The sequence below is a fragment of the Chanos chanos genome, chromosome 12 (genome assembly GCF_902362185.1).
Source record: "Chanos chanos chromosome 12, fChaCha1.1, whole genome shotgun sequence".
Lineage (NCBI taxonomy): Eukaryota > Metazoa > Chordata > Actinopteri > Gonorynchiformes > Chanidae > Chanos > Chanos chanos.
In genome coordinates this window covers 14,499,902-14,523,399 of record NC_044506.1, presented here as the reverse complement: position 1 = coordinate 14,523,399, position 23,498 = coordinate 14,499,902, and the positions used below count along the sequence as shown (strand labels likewise).

Sequence of the window (23,498 nt, the reverse complement as noted above, 5' to 3'; positions counted from 1 at the left end):
ACGGAACAGACACGTGGAATGGGCAAGCAAATTTTCTCAATCTGTGACCAAAAACATCAGTGTATGCAATAGTGGTCACAAAGTGGGATACAATCATCACTAGTCTCAAGTCACTGTGGTGAGTATGGTCACAATTAAAAAAAATTAAATATATATATATGTATATGTATATATACATATACACACAGACACACCCACATATGTGTGTGCGTGTTTATGCATATGTATACACACACATGCACACATACACAAATCAGTGTTCATCTCATTTACAGAAACAGAAACTCTGCCAGGATGTTTTCTCTTTAAATTTAACAAAACGACAGCAGGGAGTTCTGTTGAATTCATCCTCTCTTTTGTCTTGCCAGACGTCGGCCTACACCGGAAAAGTTCTGGGCATTTATCAGCGGATCCTAACTTGTGTGTTTTTTCCATCTTCGGACTTCTGAAAAGTCCAGATATAAAGAGAACAAAAACAATAGTGTTGAGTTCAGAGAAGAAAGAAAGCTGTTTGTCTTTCGGTTTCATTCCTTCTCAATGTTGTCTCTAAACCTTGTCCAGATGGTGGAGGCTGCTAGCATAGAGTAGGGGGGGACAGGTGACCAGTTCCTCCTCACTTGTGGGGAACATTGTGTTCCTCTGGCTTCAGTGGTTCACGAGGCTTATTCTCAGTTCTGCTGCCCCCCTCCCCTTGCCCCCACCCAGAATGAAGAGGTCATCAGCATTGCTGTGTGTGTGTGTGTGAGAGCGGTGAGGTGAAGATGGAGGTCAGTTAGTGACCATGTTGTGGCGGCAGTGGGGGTCCATTAACTCCAGGGTGGTAGAACGCACAGCTGTTTTCATATCGACAGTTTCCTTTCATCATGAAATGCCGACACACTGGCCTCTTGGACATGTCTAAAAGAGGGAGGATGGGGACATTTCAGCTTAACGATAAGATCACATATGAGCAAAATGCTTTACATTCTTTCAATAAGTCCGTGGTAAAACCATGCAACGGCTGTGAGAGAAACATGAAGTCTTATAAAAGACAAATGGAGGCTTACCTCCCATGTGGGAGTTGTTGTGTCCACCCCGTGGGCCTCCGCGTCCTCCTCGTCCCCTGAAGCCCTGGTCTCCTCCTCTTCCTCTTCCGCGGTGGAAGTGCCCCCCACCCCGGTGTGGACCTCCTCTCATGGAGTCGTCTCCCCAGTAGTTTCCATTGTCGTTGCGGCCCTGGGGTCCGGGCGGGGGTCCCATCATGCGGGGGCCTCCACCAGCGTTGAAGGGAGGCCCATGGCCGTGAGGGGGAGGAGGATGGTTGTAGTGAGGGCCTGGGCCGGGGGGCTTGTTTGGTGGGTAGCCCCCGTTCATGGGCATCTGCATGTTCATATTGTTCATGTTCATGCCTGGAGCGTGACCCAGCAATCCAGTGTTCACTGTGGGATGGGAAAAAAAGCAAACAACTCGTAACCCAAACTCATAATAACATCAAAATAACATTGATACGAGACTCACTAAATATTTATACGGTGGGTTTTTCCCCCACATAGAGACTTACAGATTGCTCACACATTGTGTGGTCTCACACTACAGGGACATTTTTATGACAAAATGTGAAACTGCATCTACGTAATCTTTCCTATTTATTTAATTTTGAATTCCAGCTTACTCGGTGGGGCATTGGGTGGAGGGTTCTGGTTCTGATTCTGATTCTGTTGAAGGGAGCCTAAGAGCTGCTTGATCTTATCAGAGAAGTCTGGCTGTTTGATCAGGTCCTCAGGAGACTGGTTATTCTGAGCGCCCTGTAAACACAGGCAAAAAAACAACGAGTTACAGTCTGAAATCTGCGAGTCATTGACTGCACCAGTCAGTCCTGTGTTAAATTTCGGTGGTCACATACCATGATAGAGCTGAGCAGCTCCTGTACGTTGACGGCAGGGTTGTTGTTGGGAGGGGGGCCGTTACCCTGCGTCTGAGGGCTGCGGCCACTGTTACCCAGGCTGCCCATGAGGTTGGCCAGGACAGGGGGCAGTTTGGAGCCCTCACTGGGGGTAGAGGAGGGGCCAGTGGGCATGGCATTCTCCCCAGACTCCATGTAATTCTCCTCCATCATGGAGCAGTCCTACATTTACATACACACACACACAAAACAAACAAATCAATTCTATGCGCTGACAAATGACACAGGCTGAACTAAATTCCACACTTCTTTAAGGTAAACGCAGAGAGGAGCTCTCGGCGTAACATGCTGTCTGTGTATTAACATACTGAGAGAAATAAAGAAGCATGAGAACGAGCTAAGGCTGGTGAAAGGTGGTCAGGCGTCTCACCTCGTCCAGGGGGATAAGGCGTGGGGGCATGGGCTCGTACGGCTCGGGGTCCGGCTCGTGAGGGCTGTCTGGCACGCTGGGGGAAGGAACAAAAAAGGGCGACATTGGACTTCGTTCTCTGACAACCAGTTCACATATAACACATAATATCTCCAGCTGCTTCCCTACTTCTCAAAAACCCAGTGAATGGGTAAGATGCAGTGCTTACCTCTCTTTGCTGAGGAAGATCTCCTGCAGGATACCCATCTCGCGGTCTCTCTGAGTGAGCCTCTCGCTGCTGTTTGCTCCTGGGGTGACTAAGCTGCCCGAAAGGGTGAGAGGGCGCGGGGGTGTCCAGGGAACCCTCTCCTCCATGGCATCGTGAGACAGGCGACGAGCCATTTCAAATGTCTGCCTGTCCATCATCAGCTCTCGCTTGGCTGCCTCCCCAAAGTCCTTAATCTTATTCACGTTCACTAAAAAAAAAAAAATGTACACGGTTACTACAGAACCGAACAGTAAAGAACAACCTTACAACAGAAATTCCATCAGGAATTAAAACATTGCCATACTGGAAATGCACAATTGACAAAAAAAAAAAACTACACTACATTAGGGCAAACCATTTGTTCTCTCACCTCTCTCAGTTTCATCCAAGTCAAAATAAAAGTACTCTTTGAGGTGCTCCTCCTCTGCCCAGCGAACGCTCTTCTTTCGCTTTCCTTTCTTGGTGAACTGACTCTCCTCCTCCCCCCGGGGCTCAGACAGAGCGTTAGGCTTGTCTCCTGATACAACAGGATGGAGAAGAAAGGACAGATATGAGATTCCATGTCATCTGAGATTCACAATAAACCCCTAACACATTCTATGGTGTATAAAATAGCTTTCAGGAGTGGTGAAAATTTACCATTGTGCAAACTAAAAGACACAACACAGCACCAAGGGCATAGATGGTTTGAAAACAACAGCTCAATTTGTAGATAACAGCAACCTTTGCCACGACCCTCTGAACTGCAGTAATGCTCAATTCTGTACACGTCCCCAAAGCAGTGAGGACTTAATTAAGGAATGTTAGATACTGGAATTAGCCCAGAAGTGCAACAGATGGTTAAGGCCCAACACAAGGACTCACCTGTGTCCATTGCCTCTGGGTCCTCACTGGGCACAGGTGTCCCTGGCTGCTCCAGATCCTGGGGCTCATGAGGAGGTGTCTGAGAGGCAGGGGCCTCCGGTGAAGAGGGTTTGGGCTGCGTGGATGTGTAAGCATTGGGTTTGCCGTCAAATGGGCAAGGCTGGTTGGGAGAAACAGAGGGAGGAGAAACGTCGTGAGACACAGAAAATAGACGAGGAGTCATTAATATCACTTGTGTCTAAGATGTCAGTGCAGTGTCAGAGGAAAAGAACACATTATTACAGATTTCAAAATGTATAGGAAGGGACGCACTACCTTGTTAGATGTGGGAGAGGCAGCCTTAGGCTTCTTCTTTTTAATCTTAATACCAGGGACTGGAGCAGAGTTCAGGGCATCCAGAAACCCAGTGCACTCCATGGCTGAGAGATGAAAAAGACAGGGGAGGGTTCAATCAAACACTCACTGAAAGTGAAACGTATAGTGAGGCTATACACCGGTCAAGGTAAGACAGGAATATGCTTACGTTGTGGGGGGATAAGCTTGACTTTGATCTCTTTGGCAGAGTTGGGGGTGGTGTTGAGGGGCTTATATTTCTTCTCCACCGGTGGGGCATCAGATGGACCGGAGCTGCAGGGAACACAGCAGAGCAATTCAAGATCCTTTCTATCCCATTCTCTCTATCTTCAAGACAATCAGTCAAAGAAATCAAGCCCCGCAAATGCATGTCCATAGAGAAAACAAGCAGATGCTCTCTCATTTTAACTTCTGACAGGCTATAGGTTAGAACACAGGGGTAACACTACTCACCTTGGTCTCTTGAGCACAGCTGGCTTAATGTTGTATTTGTCTCCAAGCTGAGGAGCTGAAGTGGGCTTCTTTGCAGGGACTGGAGTTGGGTTCTCAACTTCCAAACCTGCATGTAACAAACACATTGTATTCTTCTAAATCCAATCAAATATAATCCTCTCATCAAATACAAGTGAACATGCAGAAGTTTCATGATGTAGGTATGTAGAGTTCTTAGGAACGGCAGGGAAAACAGAGCACATACCTGTTGAGCGAATCTTGGCGTGGCTGGGTGCATGGGCTTTAGGCTTCTCTCTCTTTTTCTCTTCATCTTTCCCTCCCTCCCCTGCCTTTACTTCTGGCCGCACTTTACCCTCATCCTTCTTTCGTTTTTTGTCTGGAGGAAATGATCAGCACATGAGCCATGAGAAACTGTCATTATTCATTATGGTCATGTGATTATAACATTTACCATTATCAAAGCAGGAGAGATGAGAGGTTAACTGAAGAAAATAAATACCGTTAGGTGAAGCTCCCGACACACTCTGGGAACGAATAATGGCCATCCAGCCATCCACCAGAACGGAGGCAAGCTTCCTTAACTCTGATGGAAGACAAAAGGAACAGAAATGAGAGAACGCACAAACACCACAAAAGCAACAGAGCAGGAATGAGATGGTCACTAGCTCTTACCTTCTGTCTCCCCACTCTTGCTCAGATGTTTCACCAACTTGGCTGTGTTATTCTGGTTGGGAAGAGAAAAAGAGAAGAGTATATTAGAGATTGGTGTAAACTCGGTTAAGCAGTGTAAGCAGATCCTGGCAGGCTGGTAGGGACCTCAGTACCTGTTTAAGGTGGTCGACAGTAAGAGGCAGTTTCTGCAGGGTAAGCAGAATGAGCTGGAGAAGAGGAGTGTTATTGGTGGTCTTGGAGTACGTCAGCCATGAGTTCAGGAGCTTATAGCCACCAACGCGGATAAATCTGCATAGAGATATGGCAGGAAGTTAGTAGTGAAACTGAAGATATCAAAACAAAAAAATTCCTCACTCTTTCAAATTCCTAAAATTCCTCCTAAAGTGAATTCAGACACTGTAACTGGAAATTGAGCTGATCTCTCACCTGTTGAGAATGTCATGGGATTTGGTGTGTAGTAAGATGTTAAGGTACATGCATCTGCCAACCATTTTGTGAGAGGCCTTCATGAGACTGTGGGGTTACATAGAGTCAGAATTAGAATCCATACCAGCCAATCACATCTGCTGAAACATAAACCCTTCAATTTCAGCGCATACAGTCCCAGACACTTTTCGTGCTGTACTCACCTAAACACCTTAGCAACTCCCTCCAAGCTGCGAAGCTCTCCATCTTTCCCCAGCAGGTCCTCCACCCCTTTAAGCACTTCCCGGGGGTCCACCGGGCCTACTGCCATTTCTGAGAGACAGAAAGAAGCACAGTTGAATACACTTTACTCAGGAGCAATGTGAGAAAAAACAGAATATCTGTGAAATTATGGCCATAGAATATGTGGCTGTGAGCTGCCATCTGGGAGTTTGTGGACATAATGTAATCCAATTTATAGTCACTGAGCACAACTGGCTCTGAGGTATAGAAGGAGTTAAGAGATTCTGAGGACTTGTTTGAGTATTTGGGAAGAGCTTAATGGAACAAACGCAATGGCAGTTATTTCCAAAGATAGGACAGTTTAAAGAAACCCAAAACATAAAAAAAACCCAAAAGAAATTGCCTTCTCACACAACAAACTATCCTGAGAACAAGAGAAAACAAAACACCTACTGAGGACAGTCCAATCCTCCCCAAACAATGAATTCAACAAGACAGCACAAAGAACCATCTAGGATTCCTGAGGTGTAAGCAACAAAACACCTGACGGAGATTTTCATGATTTGAGTATCATCAATCTTCAGAGCTCATCAAAAGGAAACAAACGAAAGAGCTAGTATTTCTAATGTAAACCAGTGGTGTGCAGGTCCTGTGCTACCGGCAGAACAGCACAGTGAAACTCAGAATGTTTTCACTTTCAAATAACACAGTAGGCCCTCATCTAAAAGTCATGACTTCATGTCCATATACCTGATTCACATAGACTGAATTGTGCTTTGGGAACAATACCCAACTGACATTCCCTGTTGAAGAACACTGTGGAAAAGGAATGAGGAAATTAAGTTGCTATAGAACCAACGTTATATTGGATCTAATATGTTAAACTACACTGAGAAGGTTGGTAACAAAGAAATGTTATAACTCTGGAGTCAGTCATAATCAGCAGCGTATTTAATAATCGGGCTGAGGGGGAGAAAAACTGTTGCCTATTTACTTATCTACTGATAGAGTTCAACTATTTCAAATCTATGCAAATGAGCAGCACAGAAATGGTCTAGTCAGCTGTTAGAGTTGACTGAAAAAGGAAGCTCCACTATTACTAAGTAAAGCGGTTTCATGTCTTAATTTTAACGGGTTTGGTTTAACTATTGACAAACATATGTGATCAGTCTTAGTAATAAGTAATATTACTGAAATTTTTTAAATACTGTGAAACTGTTTGATATAATGCAAAACCCACCTGCTCTTCATTTATGGTACACAACAGCGACATAATACAGAAGACTTGTTAATTAAGTATCGTACTCTTTTTTACCATACAAAAAACAAATAAAAAAACAAAACAAACAAAAAAAAACCATTAAGTTATAAGTCCTTTTGGCTTTGGTTGAATAGATTTTACATGTTTACGTTTAAAAGATTGATAAGTTGTACAAACAAGAAAAGAAAGTACAGTACAACAGAAATCTTCTAGCACAGAACACAAAGTTTGAATGAATACTGTTTTCACAAAGTTTGTTTAGTTTATTTAGGTGCTTCCCTCTCTTTTTAAACACTGTCATGTACTTTTGCATAGAGGAACTGCTTCACATACTTCACAAAAAATCTTTGCTCTGGCCTCTAAGTTTATGAGTAAATCTAAGATGATGGTGCTTTTTCTCATAATCGTTATTAAAGAGACAGAAGAGACGATATGAATATCAGTGTTGCAAGGTGTGAGCAATTTTTCCTTGACTGTACATACAATGGAGATTGAAGAGCTCAATGTACACAGAAATCCTCCCTGACAGTCTATGAACTTATGTTACCATAGACATCTAGCACTTTCACAATCACACAACTTACAAGTTTCAGACAGACACACTTGCACACATCCCTGTGAGGCTCAGTTGTGTGAAAAGAATGACCAAGCTGAATGGCTCTCACTTGCCAAGTTGCAAGTAAGATGGATGAAGAGTCACAGTGTGTGTATGGTGCCTTGATGCTGAGTGAATTTGCTAGAACCTTATAGATTACAAAAATACCTTAGATTAAGAAATAGAGTTTTTTATCCAAAAGTTACAAATACTGGGGGAAGGGATAAAAATGGTCAATTGCAATGATGAGGTTTCATTGTTAATATGATTATAAATGGACTGATGATTATTTGCCATCAAAACGACATTTCTGATCAATCATTAATATTTACAAACAAGAACACGTGATTCTGATATTTTTACGGCATCTCGATAGGCTGCGTGCCGTCGTCAGTATAACGATGGTTCCTAAGGGAAAAACCCGCAGGAGTAATGTCGCCACCTTGTGGTACAGTTGGGATAAGAAAAGATCCTAGCTAAGACTATTCGCCGATGTTCACTTAACTGTTTTAGTAACGGAACACGAACTGTGCTCCATGCAAAGTGGAAATAGATCATATTTAATGACGAAATAGTTTCTTAATAAGAAACAAGTTTTGTACATTTCTAGGAGAAATACTGATTTCATATTTATGATCAAGTCACATTGAAAATTAATTCGTTAAATCATTCAAACGGCGCAGCGTGCCACTGTGTGAACTGTATTCCATCGATCATCTGGAAAAAAGTTATGAAGGCAGAGAGGGCGTTCCTTGTCGGCAAAAAAGATAGGCCAACGTCACTTTGCCCTGCCCCTGCGGAGGCAAAACAAGCAACGACTCTCTCCCGCCTGGTCACTCATTCCAGTGGAGGATAGAGTGCGCAAGACCTTCGGCACTCTTGTAATACAGGCTTTCAACACAGTATCGTAGCTTCAAGTATGCTACAGTAAACAGTGGGGAAAAAAACCGGTAGCGTGTAGGACTTCATATTTCAAAACAAAAATGTAACGTTACAGATATATGGCTGGACTTTCGTACTAACTCATTGGTCAGTAGAGGACTAAGACTACATTACTTGCAAGCATGCACTCTTACTTTATCATTGCATTCATACTCGCATACTGTAATATTTGTATGCTAAGTGTACTCAGGGGGAAATGGATGACAATATTAGTATAACTAGAACTATAAAAAGTCACCGGCTGTGATCCGACAAATGTCATGATGTGAGAAATCAGGTTTTTTCTTACCCGTAACACTGTTGTTGTAGAAGTTTTATAAGTCTCAGAACTCAGTATCGAACTCCATAACATGGAACATTACACACAAGTCCTGAAAATGTCACAATTGTTACACACGCATAATAAACAAATACCACTGTGTACAAGAGAACGTCAACACTGAAAGTAACAACAAATCCAACTGGTGAACAAATGCGGTTTTGTCTTAACAAACATCAGTCGGTTGGGTCTCCACTGTAGACTAACTACTACTAAAACACAACATACTGACAATCACACAATATCGAATATTTGTAACTACTCGTCTATTTACGTTAATCTGAGCTCCCTCAATTGACGGATTTTACATGCACTTCACTTTCTCCACTTAAAACCCATGTGGCTCATACACTACTGAGGACAACATCAAACTGTAGCATTAATCTTAAGTAGAACAGGTGAATAGTGGGCCACTGCCTCTTGTGAGATAAATAACATTATGGGACGACAGAGCTAAACTGAGAATAAATGTATTAATCTGAGGGCCTTCTTCTTCCATTGCAGCAAACTGCATTTCAGCTGCGCTTGTTATATAACGGACCCGTTCTTATTTGTCTTGTGATGGCCAGTGGGAGATTTGCCATCTGTCATCTGTTAGTCTCCCGCACTCCTAAGCTCTTGAGCAGAGAGAACAACTGCTGTTCATGCCTCTAATGATTCGCTGATGCTACATGTAAGCCCTGCCCTCTTTTGTTAACCACTTCATGGCAAACGCCAGACGAGAAGAAGGCACAGGGCAAAATAGGACAGGGTAATCGCATACGCCATATTGAAAAAAAACGATGAAAAACACAAGTGTTTTACGGCTTTATCCAACCGATATGTTCCTCTACGAATCCAACGGAAATATACGTGCCATGGTATCGTATCGCAAGCGTTGATCGAAATCAAAGCTCTATATATGGACATGTATCAGTCAATCGCACAGAGGAAACAATTCCGACCGAGCTGTAGTTCCACAACAGAAGCCACCATTGCCTCGAGTGTTCTCGCTAAAGGACAACCCGTCCGCCATTTTAAAGCAATACTTCACAACCAATACATTTAGCAGTCTCTTTCATCGTAACGTTTTACTAGCTACCGAAGATATCTCAGCACAAAATGCAATCTTTATCAACAGATTGCTATTTATACTTAATCGTATATCAGGGATGGTTTATTTACTTTAAAGTAACTTTAGCTATCAAAATCAGTAAAACACAAAATTGACATTCAAAACCACACAATTTCACACCCCATATTTCCCGATTTAAAGTCCTTGTCCGGCAATTTGCAATCTTTATGTGTAGATTGCGTCAGTTGTTCCAATGAGCTCTCCCTTCGAAAGATGCCAATTTAAAGTGGTCAAATTCAAACAATACTTACTAACTGTGCCTATGGCAATCTTTATGTACAGATTGCTTATGAGCGGCGATCGCTAGCTTATTTTTTCCATTTATCGTTGATTAAATTACTGCCTTAACAAATCCGTCTCACACACAAAGGACAGGGCGTACAGCCGCTGAGAACTTTGCTGTGTGAGCTCATACGCTAGCTAGCCTCGCGCTTTATCATTGCTGTTCTACTACAAGCTAACGTTTAACAAAGACTATGGCAAGGAAGCTCGCCAAATTCGATTACCAACTGGCTTATTTTAATTTCCCAGATAGGCAACTGATTAGCTGTAAAAATTTAGATTCAAATCGGTTTGAAAGTAAACACTTACTATTAATACCTCTCCTCTGCGGCTCGGGTGGTTTAAGCTATATATTGTGCTTTACAGCAACAAATCTCAGTTATAACAGTTAAAGAGAACCTCAACTGTCATGACTTTTTCATTATGGCTGAAAAATGGCTTAATGGGCGGGATTGTGATGGCTAAAATCTAGATTTTCCTTCTTGAACAAACTGGAGGCAAAAAAGTAGATATCAAATGTCCGTTACTTGAGTAGAAAAAAATTATAGAGATATTTGGGTTTTGATCTTCATACACTGTTGAAAAATCCTCGACGGCAGATCTTCACTGAGAGATTCAAACCTGTAACAAAAGAACAATTCGAGCGGTATATTAGAAACAAGGTCGGAAGTCGTTTAATAATTTCGGTGAGTGTTGAAATTCGTATCAAAATCATTGACTGAAGACCGACATCTAAAATGATACAAAGAATTTATAACTACGCATTTAAAATTTCTCTCAAAGCTGTGAAGGCTTCCTCGTACTTACCTCAGACAAATCCAGGAATGCTCTAGAAGGGTGAGTCTCAGTTTATATACCGGTGACGTTTTTAACGTCACTGGCACATCGGGAGCGCGCATTGTGTGTTTTTCATAGAATCAAAATGGAGTAGTCCATCGTGAGCTCGCTCTCGAAACGACCTTTTATGTTTCAAGGACAAACCCATCCCCCACGCAATGTATTTCCAACTGCTTACAAACAAATAAACTAAAAATACTGTAATATTTTAATGTATGTGTTTAAACAATTTTACATAATTGTATTTGAATTCTATGGGCGACATCAAAGTACAACCTGAGATTCAGAGTACACCTTTTCTCGCGTGAAACGGTGTCATCTACACGGTAGTTTTTATTTCAACCGGATATTAAATTAAGACATTCGTCTGAAATATAAGAAGAGTTTAATAACTTTACATTCGACTTTTGCAAATTTTCATTCGTCCCAGTGGCGTAATAAAATATCTCACTTCCGCTTAATTCAACTTTAACCTCTCATCCACCTCTTCTGTATTAGATAAAATGGCTGCCTCCATGCAAGGCGTTGTAAGGATTTTGAGTCGCGCGATTCCCGTTTTGCAAACTATTCGTCATACGCAGGTTTGCTCAAAATAAACATTTATCAAGTGCATTTAAATACGATGCATTTACATGTGATATTGTGAACGATAACGAAAGAGGGAATTATTATGCCTACTTAGCAGCTAATGTCGTTGAATAGCCTTTAGCACGTTGTCATGAATGTAAATACTTTGAAACACAAAGTGGCTGATTTTTTTCTGTTTCTAGAGAATACATGGAGGGAAATGGAACCAGTTTATCATTCCGGGCCTGCAGCCTAAACTTACAATGTCCTCACACACATCGTCAGAAAACGGTGACGCTGTGGAGGTTTTAGAGGCAGTGTCTCGGTATAAGGATCGACCTTGGGATTACCTGGAGAGTGAAGGTTCTCTCAGTTACTGAAATAAATATTTCTTACTCAGTTTCTGAATACGATCTCTTAAAACATTTTCATCAGTGTACGTCTTTATTGTTGTAAGATCCCATTTATTGTCAAAATGTATCCCATATATCAGTGGGTCTCTTCTACCACAGAATATATTGAGCGCTATGGATCGAAACCGGTGTGGTCCGATTACAGGAGAAACCATAAAGGTGGTATACCCCCTCAGAAGACTCGAAAGACCTGCATTGTACGTGTAGTACTTTCTCAAGTATCTAACTGTTTGTTCAGTTGTCATTCAAATTGACCAAAGCTCACTAGTTCTGTTCAATTTCCACAACCAGCTTTCTCAGAGTGGAATGTCTTGTAGAGCCACAGTATTTCATTTTATGTGTCTTATTCATTACTTTGACATCATGAAAACAAGCACATGTTTCTCTTTTCTTTGTGCACTGGAATAGAGAGGAGATAAGATTTGTGGGAATCCTTGTCCTATCTGTCGCGATCCAAACATCATCATTCATTATCAGGTTGGTTGACACACTGTGTATTTTTGGGTTGTTCACATTTTTAATACAGCTGTTAATCAATCTTAACTCTCATTTTCTCACAGAATGTGAACCTGCTACAGCAGTTCATTAGCCCTTACACAGGCATTGTTTATGATCCAACTCGCACAGGTAACCTCCCTCAGTCTGAGCTCCTTATAAGTAACTTGACAGAATCCATCCCCAGATACATTCATTACAGTCTTTGCCTCTTACAGGTGTGTGCATGAAACAGCAGAAGCTGCTTGTCAAGGCAATTGAAACTGCAAAAGATTATGGTTTGTTGATTTTCTACATTAATGTGTTTATTTGTGAAATTGTCTCGTTCTGTTGTGATAAAGCAGAATTACTTGTGATGTGGCTTGTTTGAAACAGACAGTTAGTAGAGACACTAGTCCAACTTAGGGAGCATGTGGTTAGCTTTCTGAAGAATATTATTGTGTCTTCTAGGGTTGATCTCTTTCCAGTTACCTCACGTAGACTTCTCTGGAGAAGACTATTCTAATTCTCATGGCGCAGTGTCACACACACCTCCTCGGCCAACCTTGGGCCCCAATGAACCTTGGTATCCATGGTATGGTAGCATTGAGCCCGACGAGAGAGAGTTAGCAAGAGTGAAGAAGACGTATAAAGCATATTTGAAGCAAGTACCCAATTAGAAACCTTTGTGTGCAAGATAGTATAACTCAAAGTTTTGATATTCTTTTCGTAATGATGACTTATCTTGCATGAGCTCTTTTTGAAGCTGCTAAACCATGACAGATCGTAATAACTCTCAAATATGAGAACAAAGTGTTGACTCATTCCAGACATCATTTAATGCGTGAAGGAGTAAACTGTTTATACTTTGCCATCACATGGATAACCAAAGGCAAAGAATAAAGTATCATTTGTAAATAGTAGCTTGCTGAAATGTGAATATAGACCATATGTTCTGTTAGCAAAAGATACATTTTCATACATCATTTTACAGTGCATAATGTAATTCACTGACAACCATTAAAATGAAATCCTTACAAACTTGATGCAAAATTTATTTATTTGTATTTTCATAGCATTTTTCTGTTGTATACCTTATCCCACAATTAAGAAATTAGTCGCTGGTCTGTAGAGCATTGTATTTTTTTTTTTTTTTTTACTTCTGCAAACAAGCCAGACCAACACTGATGTACTGCAGGTTGCCCATCTATTTACACAACATTGCCAAATGTTTTACAGAGTGGCCTGAGTTGGTCCAGTAGAGCATCAATAACTGTCAGTGTTCATCTCCAACCACAAATTCAAGCACCTGATTGATACACCTTTCAGCTCAAACTGTATTACATAGTCTGGTTCTCAACATCTTCCTGAGAGAAGTTAGAGAATACTAAAGTGTACCTGGACCAAAGCAAGCAACACAAGACTACCTCTGAATCCTCCCAATATTATCTTAACACATAATATAGTGTGTTGCAATGCAATAAGAGGAGGACTCAAAACTAAAGATCTACTGCAGTACACCAGCACTGGGCTGGTGGTGACACAGCCTGTGCTTGGGCTTAATACTTTGAATAGAGTTCTGTGGTCACTCTTTGGCTTTGTGAACCAGAGTTTCTCCCAGGGCCTCAAGCACCTCTCGTTTGTAGTCCTCAAAATCTCCATCAATCTGGTTAATCGTGTGATCCTCCACAACCCACAGCTGGCACTGAGTCTCTGTTATCAGTCGGGCATCGTGGCTTACAATAATCACAGCTAAAAGCAAAATATGTTTAAGGTCAGAGGAGAGAAATACTGTGTGAAAGTGATTAGAATAAAATTGACATGAATATTTGCAAAGTTACATAACCCTAATTCCTACAGTGAAAGAGTGAAAATGATGAATACAACTCAATATATCTGCAATAGTTGAGTGACTGAAATCCTGTGTTAATTCCTTAATGATGTTACCAGACAATAATGGCACCAAACTTCTAAGCGGGAGGAAAAAAAAAAAAAAACCATACCTCCTTTATACTCATTGATTGCCTCTGATAAGGCATCAATAGACTCAATGTCCAGGTTGTTTGTAGGCTCATCCTGTTATGAGGGTTTTCAAAAGAAAAACACAAATGAGGGAAGACAAACATGGGGGGAAAAAAACATACAATACGTTGATTAACGGAGAAAAGATTTTAGAACCTATCAGATAACATTAGATTAGATTAGATTCAACTTTGTCATTGTGCAGAGTACAGGTACAAAGCCAATGAAATGCAGTAGCATATAACCAGAAGTGCAAAGCATAGTATTATTTACAGATAAGTGCAGATAGTGTTTACTGACCAGAATCAGGACATCTGGTTGTCGACAGGCAAGTTCAGCAAACACCACCCTTGCCTTCTGACCACCTGCAAGGCAAAAAAAAAAAAAACAAGCACAAAGTATGTTTCAGTAAAGCCACTGTCAGCACTCTTACCCAAATCTCTGACAATACAGATGGTACACGCCTGCACTTGCTGGCAAATCAGAATGTCAGGCCGGCCTGTTGCTATAGTTACCTGACAGCTTGGAGATCTGGATTGTGTGAGCATGGCTCTCCAGACCGAAGCGACCCAGACACTTCCTGCTGTCCTGATAAGGCAGATTGAAGTTCCTCTGGAGGTACTCCGTGGCAGATTCATCCATGTTCAGCTGGTCAGCGTACTGCTGGTTGAAGAATCCAACTTTCTACACAGATAAAATGTTTTGGGGTTTTTTTTAGCGCAAACAGAGAGGAATGACCACAACAGGTAATGACAACAATGAGGCAAAGAGATTTGACTTACCAACCGATGATTCTTTCTCATTTCTCCTTTCGTCTGAAATACAGTACAGAATCCAAAAAATGATCAACAATTATGCACTTAAAGGCCGAGAATAAAACAAAATGATGAAATTTAGACACTTACAGGGGTTAGTTTCCCTGTCAGCATGAGCAACAGAGTACTTTTCCCAACACCATTTGGCCCAACGATACAAACTGAAAAAAATAAATAAATTATTACACTGACATTTATTATGTTTTTTGAGTTCTGCTTAGAACATATTCCCTCCATCAGATAAAAAGGATATAAAAATTGTTCTAAGGTACTGAAAACAAGAGCAAAGCATGTTCTAGCATCAGCATCCTTCCGAAGGCAATCCCACTCACTTCTAGACTCCATGTCAATTCCAAAGTCCACGTTCTTAAACAACGGTTTCTGGCCCTCGTAGCAAAAATCCACACCTGTCCAAGAAAGAGTCAGAATGAGCAAGAGAAGTGGCATTATTCCGTAAAATGATTCTATACATTCATCATGTTATATCCAGAGGACTACACTTTCAAGCTCTTGACTCACCCCCCCCCAAACAGCACCATGTCTGAGAGGCCATTAAGAGAGAGAGGGAGAGAGATGGGAGTTAAGCTGAGGAGGCAGGACTCACTGTGCAGGCCGAGGATGGGGGGAGAGAGAGGAGGTGGGTTGGGGAAGGTGAATTTAACGGTGTACTCTTTAGGCCTCTTCAGGAGCTCCATGGCCTCGTGACTCTCCTCCTCTTGTCCCTTCTTCTTTCCCTTCTGCTGCTTCCTCGTCAAAGCCTCTTTCGTCTGTTTCTCCTGAAAGACAGAAAGAGACCATTACCACGTGGAACATCTGAGAGAAATGTAAAAAGAGAGTGTGTTAGAGGAAGAAAGGATGAGTCTAACATTGGTTTAAAACGTGAATGACTGAGGGGAGAAAAAAAAAATTAACACAATTTAACGCTAAAAATAGTAAAAATATGCGTCATAAACTGAACGAAGGCAGACGTGTAATTGATATGCAATTTGATCACACTGAAAAAAAAAAATGTCTCAAGAGAGACATGAAACGCACTGCTTGTTTGGTGGACTTCCCTCCAGCCTTCAGGTCTCTGAGTTTCTTCTCCTGTTTTTCATACTGTTTGAGCAGCTCCTTCTGTTTCTGTATGTACATCTTCTTAAATGCCACTAGGACGCATTCAGACAGAATGGAAAGGTCACAAAACACATCTTATAATTCTTAATATATTCATTTAGGAGGGATCTGGATCCACAGTTACGCCCGCTCTCCTTTCACAAACCGCTTAAAGGTCATGTGTGCCACATTTACTGCTGGGCACACTGATAGTAATACTTCCCACTCACAGTAGTTGCCCCTGTAGTAGTAGAGTTTCTGGTTGTCAAGGTGAATAATGTCTGTACAGACGTCATCTAAGAAACCCTGGTCGTGGGACACAATAAGAAGAGTCTTTTTCCAACTCTGAAGGTAGCTGTGACAGAGAGAGAGAGAGAGAGACACACACAAATGCCACAGATGAAAACCAGATAAAACAGAAACACATGCAAGGACATGTGGCACAAAGAAAGAGAGAGGGGGGAGAGAGAGAGGGGGAAAGAGAGAGGGGGAAAGAGAGAGGGAGAAAGAGAGAGGGAGAAAGAGAGAGGGAGAAAGAGAGAGGGAGAAAGAGAGAGGGAGAGAGAGAGAGGGGGAGAGAGAGAGGGGGAGAGAGAGAGGGGGAGAGAGAGAGGGGGGAAAGAGAGAGAGGGGGGAAAGAGAGAGAGGGGAGAGAGAGAGGGGGAAAGAGAGAGGGGGGAGAGAGAGAGGGTAGAAAGAGAGAGGGGGAGAGAGAGAGGGGGAGAGAGAGAGGGGGAGAGAGAGAGGGTAGAAAGAGAGAGGGGGGAGAGAGAGAGGGTAGAGAGAGAGAGGGTAGAGAGAGAGAGGGTAGAGAGAGAGGGGGAAAGAGAGAGGGGGAAAGAGAGAGGGGGAAAGAGAGAGGGGGAGAGAGAGAAAGGGGGAAAGAGAGAGGGGGAAAGAGAGAGGGGGAGAGAGAGAAAGGGGAAAGAGAGAGGGGGAAAGAGATGGGGTAGAAAGGGAGAGAGAAACTGGCAGTGCATGTGTGTCCAAAACGTCACACGCAGATAAAGAAGCAATCTGCACAGGCACAGTCCATAAACATAGCTGTGTTCAGTACTTGTTAAGCCAGATAACAGCGTTAAGGTCCAGGTGGTTTGTAGGTTCGTCCAGCATCAGCAGTGTGGGCTCCATGAACAAAGCTCTGTAGGAGAAAGCAATAAGAGACTATTAGCACAAAATTCACTGGTTTAGTCTAATGCCAGCTCCTTCTGAGTAAATGTTTTCTTTAACGGATAATAAACTCTGATACTGATCAAGTCATATTTTAAGATTGACCATGCTATTCCTTTACGAAAATGCATTGTTTGTCCAGGGATTATCCTAGTCTGATGGTACTCTCTTATGGACCAAGGAACTATCCAGAAATCTGGTTTGAAGACCGGGTTTCAGGTTAATGTTTGCCTGTCGGTGTGAGCGTCTTTTTAGAATAATAATTTAAAAAAAAGATTAAAACTAATCAAAAATTGCCACTGACCTAGCTAAGGACACTCTCATTCTCCATCCACCAGAGAACTTTTTGGTGGGTCTGTTCTGCATCTCTGGAGTGAAAGAAAGACCGGCCAAAATCCTGCGAGCTTTGGCCTCAGCTGCCGCTGCCCCAATCACCCTCAACTCCTCATAGACCTGAGAGAGAAGAACAATCCCACACAGGCAGTCAGTATAACATCTGAAAAGCATATCAGAGACGGAGAAAAGAAAGGTTCAAGATAACTTCCTGTCTCATAGTCCCGTTCTTACTTCCAAAAGTCCTTGAGCGAGGCTGTCCCGGTTCTTACCTTCTCGAGTCTCTCGGAGACACCGTCCTCTCCTTTCTCTAGAAGATTCTGCAGCTGTTTCTCTTCCTCTAGGAGCTTCAGCCTGCGAGTGTCCGCCTTCAGCACGGCCTGAACGGCAGGAGTGTCATCGGCAACCACCTCTGTGGAAAGAGAAAGACACACACACACATCAGCTGGTTTCCCCAACGGCATTACAAACAGAGGAACAAGTGTAAGAGGACTTAAGAAAAAAAAAAAAGAAAGAGAGAGGCTTTGATGCAAAAGGAAGAGGTTTGTAAGGTGGCAAATACCTTGTTCGCAAAGCAGCACGTCAATATTAGGAGGAATGCTCAGCGCCCTGTTGGCAATATGCTTCAGTAAAGTGGTTTTGCCTTTCCTGTAAAAGACAGAGAGCAGCTAAGTCCCCTCTCACATACCTCCTTAGAAATTTCTTCAGATTAATACTGTTGGGGGCAGGAACATTTCAAGTTTAGACGGGGAGGAAGAACACAAACCCGTTTGGTCCAACCAGACCGTATCGTCTGCCGGCAACAATCAGAAGATCAGCGTTGACAAAGAGCTCTTTTCCGTGGGCTGATATACTGAACTTCTCTAACTGAAAAGCGCCAAATTAATGAATCAAATCATTAATAAAATCCTTCCATCCATCCATCCATACACACACACACACACAAACTTAGTCCTTGCTAACAGATACAAGCTTCTCCAATCAAATTGGGGAGAACCATTAAACCATATATTTTCAACTAACAAGAGTGCTCATGGATAAACTATGAACAAATGAAGTCTGACATGCTGGCATACTACAGTACCGCAAATGAGATTTTCAGTCAGTTAAGTCCTGACCAAAGTATAGTATGAAAGATACACAGAGTAAAAAAAAATCGGACAGATACTTAAAGAGGAGGGTATGAGAAATGTCACCTTGATATCTGACGCATTCTCCAGCATGGCCTGTCGTGAGGACATCTCGGCCTGTGAGACAGAGAAGTCTCCCTCGATGGCATTCTGTGCACGGACACTGGCTATCTGTCGCTCATACTCCATCTGCAGACCAAACACACACACACACACACACAGTTTAGCTTCTGAGTCAGCTGGTTCTGCTTTACAAAAAAAAAAAAAAGAAAGAAAGAAGAAAAAGAATGCATAAAAGGCTTTTGTGTGGAGGGTTATAGTACCATTTTCTTTTTCTTCTTCTTCTCCTTTTTGCTCAGATTGGCAAATGGATCGTCCTTTTCTTTCGCCTGCTCTGCAGCCAACACATCCTCGGCACTCTGTAAACAAAGAGACAAAGAGAGACTTTACCTTTATCCACAGTACACACTCTAAACACAATCACATCATCTGAAACTGGACCTCTGATGTACCATCATTGTGTCTTCGCCATCACTCTTCTCTTCTTCCTCCTCCTCCTCCTCCTCCTCATCCTCACTGGGAGACGGACGTGCAGGCTTGCCTTTCTGTAACGAAAAAAGAAAAATTTCACCAAAAAAAACCCCAACACTGACCTATTTCTAGAAGGTACGGTATACCAACTAGGACAGGCAAAATATAATACCTGACTGATGATTGCCCTTTTACACTGTCTAGATCTACTGCATATGCAGACGTCCCAGTACTGGGAGTTCATGCATTTCAATGGAAAAGCCCATTTCTGCTGACCTTTGGCTGTTCTTTTTTGCCTTTCTTCTGAGTCTTTTCCTCTTCTTTCTCATTTTTATCTTCCTCCTGAGGACAGAAAAGAGTCATACTCAGTATCTCCATTTTACATCTGGTATTCAGAACTCACGTGTAAACTGAAAGATCCTCAGTGACACACCTTTGTCAGTTTGGCCCCTGTTTTCTTGTTCTTCTTCTCTCCTTTCTTCTCATCCACATCTTTCTTTTCAGTAACCTCCTCTTGCTCATCCTCAGACGCCTCCTTGGTTTTGGAAAAAGAAATAAGTGCTGTTATACCGTTCTTGTATGAATTGTTGAATAACTGGAGCATAGATTTTGAAACCGATAAAAAGTTGGACAAAAATGAAGGGAAAGTAATAAAATGGGGAAAAAAAAGAAAGATGAAAAAGCGTTCGGCGTAAATGAACCATTGCCTCCCTGTAGCAAAAGAAAACAAGAGATTTAATCCAAAAAGTGAAAAGATGAAAGAGAAGAGGTTAAGAAACATTCCCGATCACATACCTTCGTTTTCTTGGGCTTAGGTTTATCTTTTTTCTTGCCCTTTGGCACTTTTTCAACCTCCTATATCACATACATACACATACAGACATACGCATACAAAAATTTAGACATCTATCTCATTCAAACATTTCTTCCCCCCCAAATAGCATTTGTTCATTGTATGAACTCACTGAAAAGTAATTATATCCAATTACTCATTTAAACACAGACACTACAGTGAAGCCTCCAAAAAATTATAATCTGAACCATAATGCAAAAATTAGACTTCACAAGAACATCTACATTACATTAAGCATATGCACACTGCACATTCAACTTCTAGCGTTACATTTAAATACCTTAGTGTGAATGTCACTGGGAATGTAAGTAACAAGATAAACAAGTAAAGATTCAAGGAGAGAGAAACTGGAAGTTAGTAAGTGCGGTGAAAGAGAGGGGACACAGTGAACTGTGGTGTCAGGATAAAGGATTAGTGAAATAAACAGAGCTTTGAACGCAGCCAAACTACTGGAAATGGTCAGTATTGTTAGTGACAAACAATATGATCACTCTTGTTTGTTTCACACACTCTGTCTCTTTTGCACCCACTCTCTCACTCCCACACACAAACTACAATTCACTTAGATACCGTACTGAAAAACACAAAAAATCTACCTAGATATTATTAAAATAATTCAGCAGAATGGCATTTGCTATTAACTGCTTACACCCCCCCTAGAGTATGTCTGTCTAATGTGACATTCCAGAAACCCTCTGGTTTTTTCCAAGCTGCAATTTTGCCAGTGCTACTCGTTGACAGTAAGAGTTACAATTAGCTCTGTTAACAGTTATTGTTGAAATGAACATTACACAGCACTAATAATAGTTATTTTGAACAAACAATGCAAGTGTTAAAGAGGAAGGATCTATTACTGACCTTGGAACTTTTCTTGCTCAGGGGCTTCTCATCTTCATCATCTCCCCCAGCATCAGCATCATCATCATCTTCATCACTCTGACCTTGACTCAGGGCAGCAAATATATTGCCTCCCTGTGAAAGACAGAATAAAGGAAAGATTAAAAAAAGAAAAGAGGTAACAAGGGCAAAATTTAGGGTACTGCAAAAAAAAGGGGGAAAAAATGAAACACTTACTTTATTTCCTTTTCCACCTTTCAGAGACGGTTTAACTAAAAGTAAAATGGACAAGAATTAAATTTGAAATAAAACATCATAAAAAGGCATTCACTACACATGCAAAACTAAAATTTACACTTGACATAACATAAGCGCTTAATGCAAAATGCAGCCATCCCCAAGATAATCAGACTTTACCATCATCTTCCTCCTCCTCCTCCTCTTCATCACTTGGTTGAACAGACAGTTTCTTTAATCTCTGCATCACCTCCTCATCTTCATTATCATCATCTCCACCTCTCCCTTTCCTCCTGTCTTTCTTTTTCTTATGAGGCTGATGGCATATAATTAACAAAAATAAACAGTCTTACACAACAAAATCTCTGTTTTATTACATATATATCTGAAATTATGACTTCATATAAAACTTCACAAACATATCCATCACTCATCAAAGTCGCCGACTTCGAATTATAAGGGGGGGGGGGGGGGGGGGGGTGAACAAAATGAATTGATTGAAAATGTGAATATACCTGCTTTCCTTGTGTCTCTTTCACGACAGGCTCTTCATCCTTATCCTGTTTGTTGTCTGAAGCCAGCTCCTCAAAGAACTGTGAGTAAGAAAGATAATGATCTACAATTACTGTATGCATTAAGTGAATTTTCTATGGACAGCATTTACACAGATATTTCTCCGTTTAAAAACATGCCCATTTTCCCTCAGTTCCCATAGCCTTGCTTTATGAACTTACACTCTTCTTCCCCTTTTTGTCCTTCTTTCCTTTTTTCACATGTTTATCTGGATGGGAGACAAATTAAACATTCAGTAAAACATCACTGTGTCAAGCAGACATTACTGTTTTCAGTTGCCATGCAAATACATAAACTTCTATATGTCTGTTCTTGCCAATTTACAGACAAGTATGGCTTAGAAGACATATGTTTAGCCAGCCATGGTATGTCAGAGTTCGTTGAAAACCATACAACTCCGTGACATGAGTAAATTTTGATAATGGCCTGAAATTACCGAATTATGCTGATTCTGCCTAAGTGTAACGTTCAGAATAAGAGATGATAAGAGTGCTGATGCAATGGGCAGCACATCATTCTTACTCTAATGGCTAAGATGACTGGCCCTCTACCAAAGTAACTCTGCCTATGCGTCAGTTTCTCAAAGATAGCCTGTGGCACGGGTATTGGTGCCCTTACCGGGTCATTGGTTAAGTGGGTGTTTGTAAAAGTTTACATCCATAAAACATACAAGCTATACCACAAATATTTCTTTGATAAACTTCTACCTAGCTACTAGCATAAAATAGCGATCCCGCTAGGAACGTCATATATAATGACGCGACTGTGTAATTCACCTGTCTGTGTTTCTTCATCACCTTCCCACTCTTCCACGTCTTTTGCTTTTTTCGGCATTTTTATTCCTTGTTATTTAAACGATATAATCCTAGAAAGGGCTCGATAGCACAATTTGATGAAGCAGCAAGAGACGTGAGTGGCTAACTGCGTATATGTACTATCATACCCACATGCGGCCTGTCTTTTTCCAACTAGTACCATAGAGCTTCCAATGCCGGGTGTGTCGTTTTGTCACAGCGCCCCAACCGTCATCAGGATAGTTAAGGTAATGCACTCAAATACAGCAAGCAAAGACTACAACGACATTAAAGAGGAGCACTTGGAACAGTGATAATTTCAACCAATATGCATGTGTAAGGGCTATAAAAGAAAACAGCAAAGGGTAAACCGGTAACAAATTATGTATCAGTTGGGGTATAAAAGTCACTTCGCAGGCCGCTCGGCCAATAGTTTTTACGCCGGTGTCTGACGACATGAGAGGGCGTATATCTCTTCCTCGAAGCGAAGAAGCGCATGCGCTCTGATGTATGGTGGAGTCGGGCAAGGACATTGGAAGAAGAAATGACATTTGTGTAACGATAGCGACAGGTTTCAGAAGTATTTTTATATGTATTGTAGCACTCAGTTGGTGAGTATGTATGCTGTTATCCTGTGACTACAGTGAAGTGATCAATTTGTCTGTTTACCCAATCTACTACTAACAGATACGTATTTACAGTTAACGCTAACTTAGAAGGTAGTGAGGTAACTTAGCTAGCTTACTAGCCAAGC

General features: G+C 41.6%; 3 protein-coding genes across 3 annotated transcripts; 1 reads left to right on the top strand and 2 right to left on the bottom strand.

The window, feature by feature from the left end:
- Window positions 1-285: 285 nt before the first annotated feature.
- ppp1r10 (protein phosphatase 1, regulatory subunit 10) lies at window positions 286-10,664 on the bottom strand. The gene is made up of 18 exons (XM_030789182.1): window positions 10,373-10,664; window positions 5,532-5,640; window positions 5,329-5,415; window positions 5,055-5,190; window positions 4,903-4,954; window positions 4,730-4,813; window positions 4,475-4,606; window positions 4,231-4,336; window positions 3,947-4,050; window positions 3,739-3,842; window positions 3,424-3,583; window positions 2,930-3,076; window positions 2,521-2,767; window positions 2,313-2,388; window positions 1,883-2,104; window positions 1,652-1,784; window positions 1,047-1,418; window positions 286-897 (listed from the first exon to the last, which is right to left on the bottom strand). The coding sequence occupies exons 2-18, from the start codon at window positions 5,636-5,638 to the stop codon at window positions 773-775; spliced, it is 2,394 nt and encodes a 797-aa protein (XP_030645042.1). The 5' UTR covers window positions 5,639-5,640; window positions 10,373-10,664; the 3' UTR covers window positions 286-772.
- A 739-nt stretch (window positions 10,665-11,403) lies between these two features.
- Window positions 11,404-13,405, top strand: mrps18b (mitochondrial ribosomal protein S18B). Its single transcript, XM_030788794.1, has 7 exons — window positions 11,404-11,481; window positions 11,671-11,830; window positions 11,980-12,077; window positions 12,289-12,357; window positions 12,441-12,507; window positions 12,594-12,653; window positions 12,826-13,405. The coding sequence occupies exons 1-7, from the start codon at window positions 11,404-11,406 to the stop codon at window positions 13,032-13,034; spliced, it is 741 nt and encodes a 246-aa protein (XP_030644654.1). The 3' UTR covers window positions 13,035-13,405.
- A 15-nt stretch (window positions 13,406-13,420) lies between these two features.
- On the bottom strand, window positions 13,421-22,901 carry abcf1 (ATP-binding cassette, sub-family F (GCN20), member 1). Its single transcript, XM_030788793.1, has 27 exons — window positions 22,727-22,901; window positions 22,112-22,158; window positions 21,893-21,970; window positions 21,558-21,693; window positions 21,378-21,412; window positions 21,162-21,275; window positions 20,246-20,305; window positions 19,884-19,985; window positions 19,727-19,792; window positions 19,432-19,524; window positions 19,243-19,338; window positions 18,986-19,108; window positions 18,556-18,656; window positions 18,352-18,437; window positions 18,062-18,201; window positions 17,761-17,909; window positions 17,344-17,427; window positions 16,517-16,641; window positions 16,227-16,339; window positions 15,796-15,967; window positions 15,524-15,598; window positions 15,282-15,352; window positions 15,159-15,191; window positions 14,892-15,060; window positions 14,677-14,741; window positions 14,358-14,430; window positions 13,421-14,106 (listed from the first exon to the last, which is right to left on the bottom strand). Exons 1-27 carry the CDS (start codon window positions 22,782-22,784, stop codon window positions 13,940-13,942), a joined length of 2,631 nt encoding a protein of 876 aa, XP_030644653.1. The 5' UTR covers window positions 22,785-22,901; the 3' UTR covers window positions 13,421-13,939.
- Window positions 22,902-23,498: the final 597 nt, after the last annotated feature.